Below are 15,607 nucleotides of genomic sequence, written 5' to 3' on the forward strand. Positions count from 1 at the left end.
CCATTGTCATCCTCATTATATGGGTGAGGAAACTGAGGCTCAGACAGGTGAGGAAAAGGACCCAAAGCTGAGTGATGGAACTGAGATTCACCTCAGGTCTGGACAGCAAAGCCCATGAGTTTTTACCATGCTGCCATCTGCTCATCCATTCCATAAGTCATCACTGATCTCTGAGCAAGGGCAAGGACACCCAGGCAGGGGCCGTAGCGAGAACTGGTGGTGGCCTGGGCCAGAGCACTGGCAGTGTCAGGGGAGGGGGACAGATTCCTGAGGGGTGAAGGACGACTGTTGCTGAAATCTCAGATTCAAGCACAAATGGCACAGGGCGGGGAAGGCACTCCCAGCAGCCTCGGCAGGGACAGATGGAAGTGGTCACTGGGACAGTTCCACATCAGTGAGCTTCAAACCCAGGATTATCTCCTTCCCAGGGAGTGGGCCAGCAGGTCCTGGGCCAGGGGGGCTGTGCTCATCTCAATTTGATGGGCACCTCCTGTGTGCCAGGCCTGGAGCCAGGCTCTGGAAAGGATGATGAGGTGAATCCTACCCAGTCTGCCCTCTGGGGGCTCATGATAAATGGGGGAGACAGACTGGCTGTTGATAACTAGGCTGTGAGGCTGGGCTGAGATCTGGGCAGTCACTCAGGGGCTTTTGCCAGACACGTGCCCACGCCACCCCACTCCCTCCACCAGCCTCTGTGTATCTGCATCATATCCGTCCTTCCTGGCCCAGGGAAAATGCCATCTCTGGAGGCTTCTGAGTCACAGCACTCTACGATTCTAAGTCTGGAGTCTGGATGTATCTGAAGCAGGAAGCATCTGGGTATGGGGGCAGATCCTGGCTGGGTCCAGCAGCTTTAAAACCCCAGTGATGGCACTAGCTCGTTTTTTCAGCTGTGATAATTTTTGGGGGCCTCACTGATCAATGAGACTCTTCTTCCATCCTCACCGCCCATAATCAGATGTTTCCTCGGTCATAAAGGCCACCAGCCACCGTGGCAGAGGTGAGAATAGTCCTGACTAGGGTGTGTTGTGGCAGGAATGTTCCTGGTTAATTATAGAAGACAGGAGTGTTCAAAGGTCTTATTGGGCTTCTCTGTTACTGCTCCCAACCACTTGGGCAAAGGAAAAGGGATTCTCTCTTCTCTCATCCCCCAGAGCTTCTTCCATCTGTGAATGCTGGGAGTGGGGTCTCTGGGCGTAGGCCTGAGAAAATAGATCTTAAAGTTTCTGTCAGCTTCAGAACCTCAGGGAGAACTCAGTATATAGAAGGACTTCCTCCCAGAACTCTAACGTAGCACGTCCTCCCTCCCTGGACATGTCCAGGCTGAGTGTGGACAGGAAGGAGCAGAGCTAATCCAGGCCTCAGCATAATCTGCAGCGGCAGACGTCGCAGGGTCGGGTGTGCTTTTCCCAGCAATGCCCCAATATCCCAAAAGCCCAGAAAGAGAAAAAAATGCATCTGTCAGAAACTTGATAGAGCTGTCGGCAACACCTGACAAGAGATGCCTACCTGGTGAAACTGAGGACATCATTCTATTTTATGTTCAATAACAATGAAAAAACGGCATTTTTCCATCAGAAAATAAAAATACACACTTTGGGTGCCCCCATGTGGAGAGATCAGGTGCCACTGCCGCTGTGTTACTTGTGGCCACGGCCACTGCCTCCACACCCACCTGGGCCCTCAGGCCTGTTCCTGGCCTGAGTCTGAGGACGTGAAGGAGGGAAGGAGGCATGCAGATCACTGATCTGGAAACAGCTTACATTCTAGGAAGGGAGGAGAAACTCAGAAAGCGGAGAGGAGTCAGGGTAGGAAGAGCCCCAAACCTGGGATCTGGTTTCCTCCTCACCGTGGACTGACTGTGTGACCCTGGGCAAGCTTCTCCCCTCTCTGGGACTCAGTTTCCCCATCTGTATATTGGCAGTTGGTCTGGTAGTCTCTAAGGCCCTCCCAGCCTCTGAGTTCAGAGCAGCCCACTAGAGTGGGGAAGCCCAGGACCCCAAGTAGGGCCAAGGGATCTATGCCCTTAACTACTGAATATCCTTTAATTACTCCACACACTGAGCTGGTCCAGCCTCTATCGACTTCACATCCACCCACTGCAGGGAGCTCTGTGCCAGGCCCTCAGGGCAAGTTGGGTCAGTCTCGGAGTCCATCCCCAGGCAGCTTGTGGCTGTGGGGCAGATGGAGAAGGACATGAGACCCAGACACCTGAGCAGGCTGTGAAGGGCACCTAAAAGGAGAGCAGAGGAGGAGGCAGACTTCCCAAGCAGAGGAACATGAAGCATGTTATGAAAGAGGTGGAGTTTGGGCCCTTGGAGAATGAGAACTCATCACTGTGGAATGTAGAGACAGTGGTGGGCACCAGGTGGGTACCGAACAGAGGGAACAGCTTGGGCAAAGGCCCATGTGCAAATGGTCTAGTGTGGCTGAAGCCAGGCTGTGTGAGGTGATGGAGCAGGGCAGTGGGTCGACGCCAGTGGCCTTAGGTGCCAGGCCAGGGCACTCAGATGGGATAGTGCATGGGGTGGGGAGGGGCCTGAGCTGTGCTGTAAGGAAACAGCCCCCCACCTAACAAGGTGGTGTCCTTTCACACCTGGAAGTGTCAGCGTCATGTTACATTTCCTAGGGACATCACAAAGTCCTTCCAGACAGGCACTGCTCTGCAGCTTTAGAGACTCTCCTAGTCCCACCATCCCGCTGGCAGGAGGGCAGGAATTCCCACTCCCAGTGAGACTGGGGAGGCTCAGAGAGGGCAAGTGTAATGCCCGAGGTCACCCGCATGACCCTTGCAGGGCACAGACTGGAAGGCCCCCTTTGCTGTCCCCAACCACATGTCCACCACTTGGCCCCCCAGCAGGGCCCTTCCCGCCCACTGGTGAGGGTCAGGGCCCCTGCAGCAGGACCGGCGGGCCCGGGGCGCCGGGATGGGGTCCGGCAGGCCGACCGGCTCTCTGTCCTGCGCAGTGTGCGCCCCGCACGAGTTCCAGTGCAGCAACCGCTCGTGCCTGGCCGCCGTGTTCGTGTGCGACGGCGACGACGACTGCGGCGACGGCAGCGACGAGCGCGGCTGTGCCGACCCGGCCTGCGGGCCCCGCGAGTTCCGCTGCGGTGGCGACGACGGCGCCTGCATCCCCGAGCGCTGGGTCTGCGACCGCCAGTTTGACTGCGAGGACCGCGCCGACGAGGCAGCCGAGCTGTGCGGCCGCACCGGCCCCGGGCCCACGCCCGCGCCCGCCGCCTGCGCCGCCGCCGCCCAGTTCGCCTGCCGCAGCGGCGAGTGCGTGCACCTGGGCTGGCGCTGCGACGGCGACCGCGACTGCAAGGACAAGTCCGACGAGGCCGACTGCCGTAAGCCCCCGCCGCCCCCACAGTGCGCGGCCCCGCCGCACGGCCCAAGACCTGTCCTTGCTCGCCTGCTCCGCCCGTGTTACCCCCCTTCACTGCGGGGGAGACCGAGCCTGGGAAAAGTAGAGAGACTTGGTTGAGGTCACGTGGCTCCTGAGCTGCGGAGCTCAGGTCTAACTCCAGAGGCCAAGGGTCTTCACGGGTACCTGTGTCCTTCCGTGATGGTCTCCCTGTCATACTTCCCACCCCTGCCCTTCCCGGTCCCAGGCAGTACCCCCCTGGTTCCAGTGCCTGTAGACCTGGGTAACTCCCCCCATCCTCCCTAGCCACTGGGCCTGCTCATCCTTCAAGGCCTGGCCCAGATTCCTCCTGTTCCAGCTAGGCTGGGTCTCTCCCCTGGGCCACTGCAGGTCCCTGAGCCGCTCTCTCTTACAGCACATTCCACACTGTGATTTCCTTCACTGTTCATGCCTCAGCCCCTCTCTGCACCTTTGAGCTCACAGAGGATGGGGAGGCTCCTAGTAGTCTCTGGGTTCCCCACCCCTGCACAGTGCCTGCCACAGTGGGTGCTCAGGAAGGGATGGCTGAAGGGATAAAGTCGTTAAGTAATGAAGACCAAGACTCAAAAGAAGGCCACATGTCTGCTCCGGAGGGGTGGCTGTGGGAGAGGCGGTGGAGGGGGATACAGGAGACCTGAGTTTTAGTCCTGGCTCTGCCAGCCAGAGTGCCATGTGACCCTGGGTGAGCCCCTCCCCCTCTCTGAGCTTCAGTCTTCCCTTCTGTATATTGGAAGTGCCTTGGCCAGGTGTCCTTTGAGGACTCCCAAGCTCAGCCACTGATTCTGTTCTTGGCAGGGGTCTATATGGGGTGGGGGGTGGGGGAGATGTCCCAACACCACAGTGGCCCTGACCCTCTCCCTTTGCCCTCTCTTGGCAGCGCTGGGCACCTGCCGTGGGGACGAGTTCCAGTGTGGGGATGGGACTTGTGTCCCTGCAGTCAAGCGCTGCAACCAGGAACAGGACTGTCCAGACGGGAGTGACGAAGCTGGCTGCCTGCAGGGTGCGTGTGGTCGGAGGCAAGGGGCAGCCTCCTCCCTGAGGAAGAGTCCTGAGCTCTCCCGTGGCTCGGAGAGCAGAGCTAGGAGAGGTCCCCCCTTGGTCCCTGGGATGCGTCTTCCCGCAGAGCATCACTTGCCCCGAAGTTACCCGGATCGCCTCCCTGGGGTTCTAATGGCACCAGAACTGGATCTTTATGGACTTTGCAGAAGCTGAAAGGGGGGTATGTCCCCCCCCTAGGGAGACATGAACAGGCACTGCAGGAAGTCCAGCCCCCACCATTTGTCCACATCCAAGCCTCCACGCGGCTCTCTCACTAGTTCCCAGACTGAGCAGAGGCAGAGAGTCCTGTTCCCCAAGGAGCCCCCTTAATTCTCAGATGGCGCTGGTCATCACTCACCTCCTGCAGGAGCAGGGACCCGGACCCACTGGTCATCTCTGGAAATGGATAAAAGGTTGAGCAGTGAGGCAGCCAACCCTATCCAGGGCCTCTGGGGCAAAGGTCCCCCAGGATGGTCAGTCCAGCCCTCAGGGTCTCTGTAGAGCTGCTGCATTTCCCTCCCAGGGCCCCAGTACTGCCAGATCGGACGCAGACCCCTGGCCCTGCCCAGCTAGATGATGTTTGGGCTCCTGATTGTCCCTTGGGTCCTGTCCTTCTGTGAACAGAGCTCTCACCAGCCTTGTATTCAGCAGTCTGCCCTAGGCTACCCTGCAGAGACTAGTGGGCACTGGGGCTGGGGCTCTGCTTGCCTCCCACGGGCCCGGCCCAGCCCAGCCATCCCTGCCCTAGGTCTCACAGGCAATGACCGCTCTTTTCTCTGGCCTGACAGAATCGCCATGTGAGGGTCCCCGCAGATTTCAGTGTAAGAGTGGCGAGTGCGTGGACGGCAGGAAAGTGTGTGATGCTCAGAGGGACTGCCGGGACTGGTCGGATGAGCCTCTGAAAGAGTGTGGTACAGTACCTGTCTACAGTACCTGTCTACTGCTGGACTAACCCTCCCTGCCATGCCCCTCCTGGCATCTGGGCTGAGGCCCTGATCTGCCCCTCTGCACACTTTCTGCTCTGACCCCCTCTCTGGACTCAGGCACTGTCCTGTGGCCTCAGATGGGGCTCTCTGCCTTTGGGGGCCTCTCGTTCTGCATCTCTACAAATCTAAGGGCCTTTTCCTTCCAGGCCAGGTGCTCAAAAATTAGCTTTCCTCTCACAAACCCGGCCTCTCTTCCTCGCTCCTTTCACATTCAGTAATCTAGAACTTTCTCTCTTCTTCAGTGTTTCTGCCCTGCTGACCTAGCCAGGGCCCTGGCCTGTGAGGCCTTCCAGCCCCCTGCAGGAGTCTCTGCAGAAGGAGAGGTGGGAACAGCAGGCAGTTGGCCAACTGAGGTGCATCCCAAGGCCACCTGGCTGAGGCCAGGCCTGGGTGAGGGCAGTGCAGACCCCACAGCAGAAGGGGGCCATCCTGAGCCGTGAGGAGCTTGGAGTTTCTGAGAGACCAGACTTACATTCTGGACATGAGTGAGGAGTGGAATGAGGTGGCTGTCCTCATGGCTAGAGCTGTCAGGGTGGGTTCCAAGCTAAAAAGAATGGGAGAGTCTGCGCTGTAGATGGGGTGGGCATCCCAGAGAACATGCTGGAAACCCAGTATGGTCTCCAGGAAGGTTCATTTCTGAGGTCAGGGGTTTGGACAGAGAGTTCCTGGGAGGACAGAGCCTACCTTCCTGGCAGACCCATTTTCACCTAGTACCTCCCCTTCTGGGCATTCAGAGGAGTGTCATTCTCTGGAGTTCCCCAGGAACAACATGTGCCGCCCCTTTTGAAGATTCACAAATTGATTTTGAAGGAAGAGTAGCTGGGCAAAAGTCACTCAGGCTCCACTCAAGCTTGTAGGAGACAGACTATCCCCTCAGCCCCAGAGGCCCTTCCCAGAAAAGTCCCAGAAGAAGGAACCTATGGAAAGGAGGACAGGAAAGCAGGAGAACTGAAGCTAGCCCCTCCGCTCCACCCAGCTTTGGAGCTAGCCAGGGACTACTAACCAAGTAGACTCTCTTCTCTCTCATCTTCTGCATGACACGCCAAAGAGAAGTATGTACGCATGCGTTTGTGTCTCTGTGCTGGTGAGAGGCCAGTATCTGTATCCATGGCTCCTTCTCTGAGTAAGGCAAGGGAATTGCATCACAGGTCTCTGTGTGTGTTCCCATATCTATGTGAATGTGGAGTCCATGGGCCTGTCTGTGCCTCTGCACACAAGGTGGTGTGTGTGTGTGTGTGCATGCAGGTGTGCGCACATGCTGGGGAAAGTGACACTGCCCCCTCCTTCCATGGTGGACCTCAAATGCTACTCTGTCCTCTCTGGAACACCTGCCCCTCTCCTCCCCTGCAGGCCCCCTAGCAGAATCACCTCCAGACTAGAGAGAATTGGGAAGGCCCAGGGAACGCCCTTCAGCCTCCGCCTTGCTGGCCTTCCAGGGAAGGGTTGACAAGGATGGACAGGTCCGGCCCATTCTCTTGCCCCAACCCACCTCAGCCCTGGAGGATTCTGTGCCTTCCTCTTTCATAGATGCCTGAGGCACCTTGAGCTCTCTCCTTTCCCCTTTCAGAGCCACCCTACACATGCCAGTCCATGAAGTGCTCAGTAAATACAGTTGTTGAGTTGCCACTACCTGCAAACGGGGAGGGAGGAAGTGAGTGGATGCATGAATGAGGCAGTGAGTAAGTGGGTGAACAAATGAATGGATGGTGCTGGGGGAATAATATGCTTTAGGAGTGGTCAGGGAAGGCTGGAGTGACAGATTCCTGGAGGTGGTGACCCAAGGAGACAACCCTAAAGCTACCATGGCTCAGCCCACCCCAAGAGCCTGGGGCTTCCCAGGGCTGGGCCTGGCTGAGTCACTCTTGGCCCCTCAGTCATGAGGTTGCTGTGGTCTTGTTCTTTCAGTTCCACCAACGTCCTGGGGAAACAGGAGGAGGCCCAGGGGTAAAGGGGAACATTCCCTAAGCATGGCTCAGGCTGGAGGTGGGGTCCCCAAAGCTGTGCATGGCCTAGGGTGGGAAGCTCAGACCAGCTGTGTTCATGGCCATGGCTGGCTCAGCTCAGCTCTGCTTCGCTTGGCTGGAGTGGTGGTGCATGAGCCTGGTGGGCAGAGGGGTGGCTTGGCACCTTCCCATGGTTTGCACAATTAACCCTCTGTGATTCTAAAGCTCAGAAGATGCTGTGAGAACTGAGTGAGCCTTGGTCCTAGCCTCCCTGACCTCCCCAAGGACCCTGCCAGAAGGTGGGGGGGGAGTGGAGGATGAGGGAAGCAGATGACCTCCTGGCATCCCTTCATTCCTTGAGGCAGGTGGTAGTCCCAGGACCGGGCCCATGACTAAGTGTGGGAACAGGGACAGGTGCTGAGAGCAGAGGAGGTGAAAAAAGTCCATCGCATTAGTTTGGGTAGAAGAGAACTGACTTAGCAACAGCTCTGTGCAGAAAAAGGCCTGGGAGTCTTAGATAACCACAAGCTCAGCAGGGGGCAACCTTTGTTGTTCAGACTCCTTCTGGGTGGCAGACTAGCTCTGGGCCCTGTCCAGTGAGTAACATGAACAGATGGAATGTATCCAGAGAAAGCCACCTGAATGGCAGGGGACCAGAAATCAGTGCTTTAAGGCGATTCTGAGGGAGCCATTGGACTGCAGCTAACCCCATGCAGCAGAGCTAGGAGTGGGAGCAGAGGCTACAGGGAGGCCGATCCTGTGAGGAAGAACTTTCTAACAGGCAGTGCTGTTCCAGGTGGAACTAGCTGCCTCAGGAGGGAAGTTGGCTCCCTGAGGCTGGAGATGTTTAAGCAAGGGCATTTCAGAAAAATTTTTGGGGTCTCCTGAGGGTTGATCATGGTACATCCAGGCCCCTTGAACTCTAAGGTCACGAGGAAGGAGGAGCTGTATAAACGTGTTTGTGAAAGGAAAGAGCTTAGGTAGCCTAGCTGCCTCCAGCCTGGTAGTAGACAGAGCCCTGGCCTGAGAGGCAGAGGACCTGAGTTCTGGTTCCACTCTGTCCCTGTCTGTGTGTCTGGCCTTGAGCCAGGATCTGCCCCTCTCTGAACCTCCTCTTGCCCAGTCACCTGGTTAATGAGGCCGAGGTCTGATAAGGTTGCAGAGCATGCTGGCTCTGTGAGAGTCCTGCTGCCCTAAGTCTCTGCTTCAGCTCTAGGCCCCAGCCCTGTCCTGCCCCCACCCCCGTCTGGGCTCTTAGACCCTCAGGAGCCCACGTCCCTCCCCAGGGCTGAACGAGTGTCTGCACAACAATGGCGGCTGCTCCCACATCTGCACCGACCTCAAGATCGGCTTTGAGTGCACATGCCCAGCGGGCTACCGGCTCCTGGACCAGAAGACCTGTGGTGGTGAGACCCTCCCCTCACCCCCTCAAGCAGTGGCGGATCTTCCTGCCAGTTCTGACCACTTCTTCTCCCCACAGACATTGATGAGTGTGAGGACCCAGACGCCTGCAGCCAGATCTGTGTCAACTACAAGGGCTACTTTAAGTGCGAGTGCCACCCTGGCTACGAGATGGACACACTGACCAAGAACTGCAAGGCCGTCGGTATGGACACCCCAAGGTGGAGGGCGGGAGGGCAGCTCTGAGAGGGTACAGAAAGCAGCATGCTTCCACATATGTGACAAGCAGATGTGCACACACGTGCATGCACACACACACACACACACAGAAAGCAGATGGCACATACAGTGCTCAGAGTGCAAATATACGTTAGACACACAATGCACTGCACACTAACACCCACGCAGACACTGCACAGAGCCACCCAGTCAGCTCACAGAGATTGCACTTGCACAGTACACAACATACAGACACAGACTGGACCACGCACACTGCGCACACAGCATAGGCTGCCTACACAAAGAGCATGACATGCGCAGATCTTCACATTGATCGGTTCAGCCAGCTGAATTCATTCATTTTATTCACTTCTTTACTGAACATCTCACATTGTTGTACACACTGTTGGGATTCAGCAGTAAGCAAAATCCCTGCCTACCCTCCTGGGACTTACATCCTCATGGGTGAGAAAGACAAGAAATCAGATAAAGAGATAAATACAGTGTATGGCAGATGGTGATGAGAGTTCAGGAGAAATATAACGTAAGGAAGGGGACAGGGAAGTCCAGAAATGCAGTGGGTTACAGTTTTAGATAGAGCGGTCAGGGAAGCCCTCACTGAGGAGGGGACATCTGAGTAAAGACCTGAAGGAGGTGAAGGAGTGAGCCATGCACTTACCTGCAGGAACTGCATTTCAGGCCAAAGGAACAGAAAGTACAAAGGCCCTAGGCAGGAGCATGCCTGGTGTCTTCGGATAACAATGAGGAAGCCAGTGCCACTGGAGCAAGGAGAATAGAAGGAGCTGACGTCAGAGAGGTGACTGGGCAGGTCACAAGGTCCTTCGACCATTTTAAGAGCTGACTTGATTTCACTCTCAGTCAGCAGGAAGCCTTTGAGGGTTTTTGGGGTTTTTTTTAAAGATTTTATTTCTTTTTTTTCCTTTTTCTCCCCAAAGCCCCCCGGTACATAGTTGTATATTCTTCGTTGTGTGTCCTTCTGGTTGTGGCATGTGGGACGCTGCCTCAGCATGGCTTGATGAACAGTGCCACGTCCGCGCCCAGGATTTGAACCAACGAAACAGTGGGCCGCCTGCAGCGGAGTGCGCGAACTTAACCAGTCGGCCACCGGGCCAGCCCCACCTTTGAGGGTTTTGAGTAGAGGAGGGACATGGTGTGCCTTACATTTTAACAGGCTCCCTCTGGTTGCTGTGTTGAGAATGGACTGTAGGGGGCAAGGGAGGAAGCAGGGAAACCATTTAAGAGGTTTTTGCACTATACTCATGGGCTGCATAATGACGGTTAAGTCAACAATGGACCCCATATATGACAGTGGTCCCATAAGATCTGTACCACGTAGCCTGGGTGTGTAGTAGGCTGTACCTTCTGTGTTTCTTTAAGTATACTCTGTGATGTTCACACGATGACCAAATTGCCTAACGACACATTTCTCAGAAGATATCCCATCACATGACTGTAATCCAGAAGAGAGGTAGGAGATGGTGGCTTGGACCAGAATGTTGCAGTGGGAGTAATGAGAAGGGGACAGACTGGATGGATCTATTTTGAAGGTCAGGCTTTCTTGTGAAGCGATAGGATTTGCTTATGAATTAAATGTGGGATGTGAGAGAAAACCAGGAGTCAAAGATGACTCCAAGGTTTTTGGCCATCAACTAGAAAAATAGGATTGCTATTTATGGAGTTGGGAAAGATGGTGAGAAAAGCAGGTTTGGGGGAATATGAGATTGATTTGGACATGTTAAATTTATGAAAACTATTCAGACATCTAAGAAGTATTGAGTAGGCAGTTGGATATATGAGTCTGGAGTTGAAATGCACGAATACAATACACAATGTATAAATTATAGCAATACAGCAGGCACGGTAATTGACATGTAGCCCATAAACCCAAAAAACATACCACCCAAACTATACAACACATACATTAGCACATCACAGGTAACATGCAACCTGTTTTTACCCCCACATGGGACACGTGATATTCAACACGGATTATATACGTGCAGTGGAGACGAGACACAACTGCTCATGTATACACAGACCTCCCCCCCGCCAAATGAATATCTGAAGTGCAGTTACACAAAAACTCAAACCATAAACACACAGGGTTCCTGTCATAGTGACAGCTCTCAGTAAAAATCACCTCAAGATACCCTGTAGCCCAGCTCCTGCCTTCAGGAAGATAAAGTGTGTCACTACTCTCATTTGGGGATGGGGAAAATCACACTTTGTCAGTGGCAGAGCTGGGCCTTGAACCCTGCACTTGGAGCCCGATTTTCCTATGCTCTCTGTTGTACCACGCCCTCCCTCTCACCCCAACCTTGCTTTGAAATAGTTTCCATCACTACACACATGTCATAGCCCCAGCCCCAAGCCCCACATGGCTCTGTGCTGGTCCCATCCTGCCCCCGGGGAACATTTTAGCCTGGCACAGATGGATAGTGACAGGGACCAGGTGGCCTGCACAAGTGTCAGCTGGAAAACAAGAGGTGGAGAAGGCACAGGTAGCTCCAGGGACAGGTGTTGCCACTCACACAGTGTTGGTACCTGAGAGTGGCCCGACACATCTGAACACAGGCTGGGGGAGTGGCAGCCTGTGCTGGGTGCTAGGCCCTCTAGGCCTGTGGGACAGTGACCCTCCATATAGAGCAGCCAGGAATGTCTAGGTCACTGATGCGCTTCCTAAAATCTCATCCTAAGTCTAAAAATGGGTTTGTGTTTACACGGGCAGTTGTACGTTGTCTCCATTGCATGTACATAATCTGTGTCGTATATTACACACATCCTACCCCTGCTAGTGGCTCAGAATAAAGTGCAGACTCTTCACCCAGCTCACAGGACCTTCTGTGAGCTGGCCCTGCCAGCCTCTACAGCTGCATCTCTTGCCCCGTCCCCAAATACACTCTGTATAAACTAAGGACTCACTCCAACCCCCTTGAATCTCCTCCCTTGAGTCTCACCCCAGCCCTGATGTCTGCTCCACACTGTAGCCTCAGTCGTCCTCCTAAAATACTTAATGCTCACATTGCCCCTTCTTGAACATTGCAGTGGGGCCCTAAGCAGAGGAGGTGGTAGTTGCTGGGAAGAAATGCATTCTAGAAAGAGGGGATGACTTGAGCAAAGACCCCAAGGCAGCAAAGCTCTGCCATGGCTAAGGAATGACAGGTAGTCTGGGGGGTGGAATCAAGGTGTGTTAGGGAGGTGAGTGATGAGGCTGGAGGTAGAGCTTGGGGTCACACTGCAGAAGGCCTTCAGTGCCAGCCCAAAGAGGAAATAGGAATCATAAGAGATTTTGAGGGCCTTTGTGTCTAATAAAAAGGATAAAAATCCTTCTGGTATGCATGGTGCTTTGCATCTTATGATTTCCGTACCCATTATTTCATCTACTCCTCTCACCTGTGAGGTAGGAATTGTCACCCCTATTTTATAGGAAAATGAGGCATCACCAGCAAACTATGGCAGGGTCTTGCTCTCCAGACTCCCTGCTTCTTGCACTGATCCTTTCTCTCTCACCCTCCCTGCACAGCAGCCGGCAGAAGCCCGTCTCTAATCTTCACCAACCGGCACGAAGTACGGAGGATAGACCTGGTGAAGCGGGACTACTCGCGCCTCATCCCTATGCTCAAGAACGTCGTGGCACTGGATGTTGAAGTTGCCACCAATCGCATCTACTGGTGTGACCTCTCCTACCGCAAGATCTACAGGTGAGCAGTGGCAGGTGTCCTGCAGCCAGGCCTGGGTGGGAGCAGGGGCTGACAGAGGAGAAGGAGAAGGCTAGCCTCTGTACCCCCTTTGCCTCTAGGATTCCCCAGAACAGAGGTGGGGGTGTCAAGGGACGCAGCATCACAGGAGATAGGGAACTGCCAGGACTTCCCCACCCAGGGCTGGCCTAGGCTGAGGGCTCAGTTGAGGGAATGGCTTTGAGCCCCACACACCTGGGCTTTGACTGACCTCTGCTGGCCTAGTGGGGCAGTGCAAGACACAGGAAGTATTCAGCCAGGGCAGAAAGGAAGAAATCCCTGGCTTTGGTGAGGAATTTCAAAGCAGCTCACATGTCCGTGTGTTGGATCCCGGGGACTCAAAAATGCCTCAGGCGTGGTCCTGTCTGGGGGTCCTACTTATAACATAGTGACATCCACTGTGATAATCAATGGGGGAAGTACAGAGGAGGCCTCTTACCCAATCTGGGGGTTGGGGAATCCTCCTGGATGGCACTACCCCTAGTCCAGCCCTCACACCACAGTCAGTGGACCGGCTCTCGGGAGGGCTCCTCACATACCCAAGGAGGCTCAGGCCTAGGTCCTTCTCAGATACCACAAGCCTGCCTCCTTGCCTATCTGGGCCCCCTTCTGGCAGCCATCTCCTTTTTTACCCTGAGATCCACAAGGCAGGACTGCTGATGACCAGGCTCTGGGTAGTAGCCTGTTCAGAGAATGATGGGATGGAGGGATGGAAGCAAATATCCCAAGTGCTCCTCACAGACAACTCAATGCCCACCACTCCCAACACCCAGAGACACACACTGAGTTCACACCCACCCACCCAGAAACAGCTAGAGCAGGGCCTGTCCAACAGTTATGACGGAAAGAGGCAGGATTTGATGACAGACTGGTTATGGGGCTGAAGGAGGAAGAGCAAAAATGAACTCGCAGGTTCATTTTGGGAGTTTCTGTTTCTAGCTTGGGAGGTCTCGGGGATGGTGGTGTTGTTCTCGGAGATGGGAGCAGTGGAGGTGGGGGGAGTCTGTCTGTCTGTCTGTCTGGGGGAAGGGGAATGGGGATGAGCAGTTTTGGATGTGTTGACTTCAGGGTGTCCAGGGGACATCCGAGAGAGGCCAGTTGGCTTTACAGTCTGGAGCCAATTGGGATGGGAAGGTCAGAGTTATGGATGGCAGTGGGCACTGTGGAACCAGTCGCCTGGAGAGAGGGTATGAGAGAGAAGCATTTGGGAGACAGACAGTCCTGCTAAGGTTGCCTCCTGAGCGTCTACTCCGTTCTCAGCCCCTTCTCCATCCTCACTAGACAGTGCTTCTGCAGACCCTCTTTATCTCTCCCCTGAATGCTGGACGCTGTAACAGCCTCCCCGCCCCAATCCCTCGCCTTCAGTCCAGCTCATGTTCCACAGGTGCCACAGTGATCTAACATGCCCATCTGACCCTGTCCTCCAGCCTGTTCACTTACCTCTCCAGGATAAAATCCCGACTTAGCATGGCCTGCAGAGCCTGTCAGGGTGGGGCCCCCACCTGCATTCACTCCCAGTCTTACATCCCACGTATCCAGCTCTACTCCCACTGAATATATCACTATTCCAGAATAAACACCTCTGGGCAAGTGCACATGCTGTTCCCTCTGCTTTCTGTTGTTTGTGTTCCTGGTACATGACTCCTTCAGGACCCAACTACAAAGCTTTCTGCAAACCTCCAGGATGATGTAGTCTCCATTTCTTTGCTGCTATAGCCTCAAATGCTTTCTGTAATCATACTGTACTATAATTATCTGGCTGTAAATTTCTGTCCCCTGCTAAACAGCTCCAGGCCAGAGGCTCTGGCTGATTCAAGCCTATGTCCTTACCCTGGTGGCCCAGGGAATATGTTGAACAGAAATTAGCCAAGTTCCTCTGAAATCCACTGCCAGGGCCCAGAGGGAAGAGAGAGAGGGGAAGGGTGCGCAGGCAGCTCCAGATGGACCTGTGGGTGGGACACCTGCCCCATGGCCAGCTCTGGTTGCTCCTAGTGCCTACATGGACAAGGCCAGTGACCCGGCAGAGCAGGAGGTCCTCATTGACGAGCAGCTGCACTCTCCAGAGGGCCTGGCCGTGGACTGGGTCCACAAGCACATCTACTGGACTGACTCAGGCAATAAGACCATCTCAGTGGCCACGGTCGATGGCGGCCGCCGACACACTCTCTTCAGCCGTGACCTCAGCGAACCCCGGGCCATTGCTGTCGACCCTCTGCAAGGGTGAGTGTTCCCACTCCAAACCTCCCATTCTCTCACTGCAAGTGCTCAGTCCTCATGTGTCTGTCACAAGAGCTATCTTTTTTCTTTTTCTTTCCTTTTTTTTTTTTTGTGAGGAAGATTGGCCCTGAGCTAACATCTGTGGCCAATCTTCCTCTTCTTTTTTTCCTCCCCAAAGCCCCAGTACATAGTTGTATATCACAGTTGTAGGTTATTCTAGTTCTTCTATGTGGGACACCGCCTCAGCATGGCTTGATGAGTGGTGTGTAGGTCCGCACCCAGGATCCAAACTGGCAAATCCCAGGCCGCCGAAGTGGAGCACATGAACTTAACCACTTGGCTGCTGGGCCAGCCCCACAAGAGCTATCTCGAGGGCTTTGGAAGGCCCTGGGCCACTCAGACACAGCCCATGGGCAAGAAAGTCCATGTGGGCCCCTCAGCCTGTTAAACCCTGACCAAGGGTTCTTTGGACACTTGTTGCCAGAGTTCTCCCGAGACGCCACTGTGCACTCATCATATCATAGAATCAGAGCATCTCGGAGCAGAAGAGGGCTCTAGAGATTGCCTTGTAGAAGCTCCCAGGGCAGGAAGTCTTTCCTCAGGCTGGGGCATGCTGCAGGGGGGCATGCAGGGCTGCT

General features: G+C 54.8%; 1 protein-coding gene across 4 annotated transcripts in view; it reads left to right on the forward strand.

Moving 5' to 3' along the window:
• LRP8 (LDL receptor related protein 8) overlaps nt 1-15,607 on the forward strand; it is a 77,455-nt gene that overhangs the window by 43,558 nt on the left and 18,290 nt on the right. For 2 of the 4 annotated variants that reach the window (XM_046662659.1, XM_046662660.1), the window contains exons 5-10: nt 2,968-3,351; nt 4,285-4,407; nt 8,661-8,780; nt 8,855-8,980; nt 12,542-12,716; nt 14,745-14,972. In XM_046662659.1, coding sequence (XP_046518615.1) covers nt 2,968-3,351; nt 4,285-4,407; nt 8,661-8,780; nt 8,855-8,980; nt 12,542-12,716; nt 14,745-14,972 — 1,156 coding nt within the window. Of the gene's footprint in view, nt 1-2,967; nt 3,352-4,284; nt 4,408-5,233; nt 5,357-8,660; nt 8,781-8,854; nt 8,981-12,541; nt 12,717-14,744; nt 14,973-15,607 lie in introns of all 4 variants that reach the window. The other 2 variants (XM_046662658.1, XM_046662661.1) reach the window with 2 other exon arrangements.

Source organism: Equus quagga, chromosome 5, assembly GCF_021613505.1.
Source record: "Equus quagga isolate Etosha38 chromosome 5, UCLA_HA_Equagga_1.0, whole genome shotgun sequence".
NCBI classification, from domain to species: domain Eukaryota; kingdom Metazoa; phylum Chordata; class Mammalia; order Perissodactyla; family Equidae; genus Equus; species Equus quagga.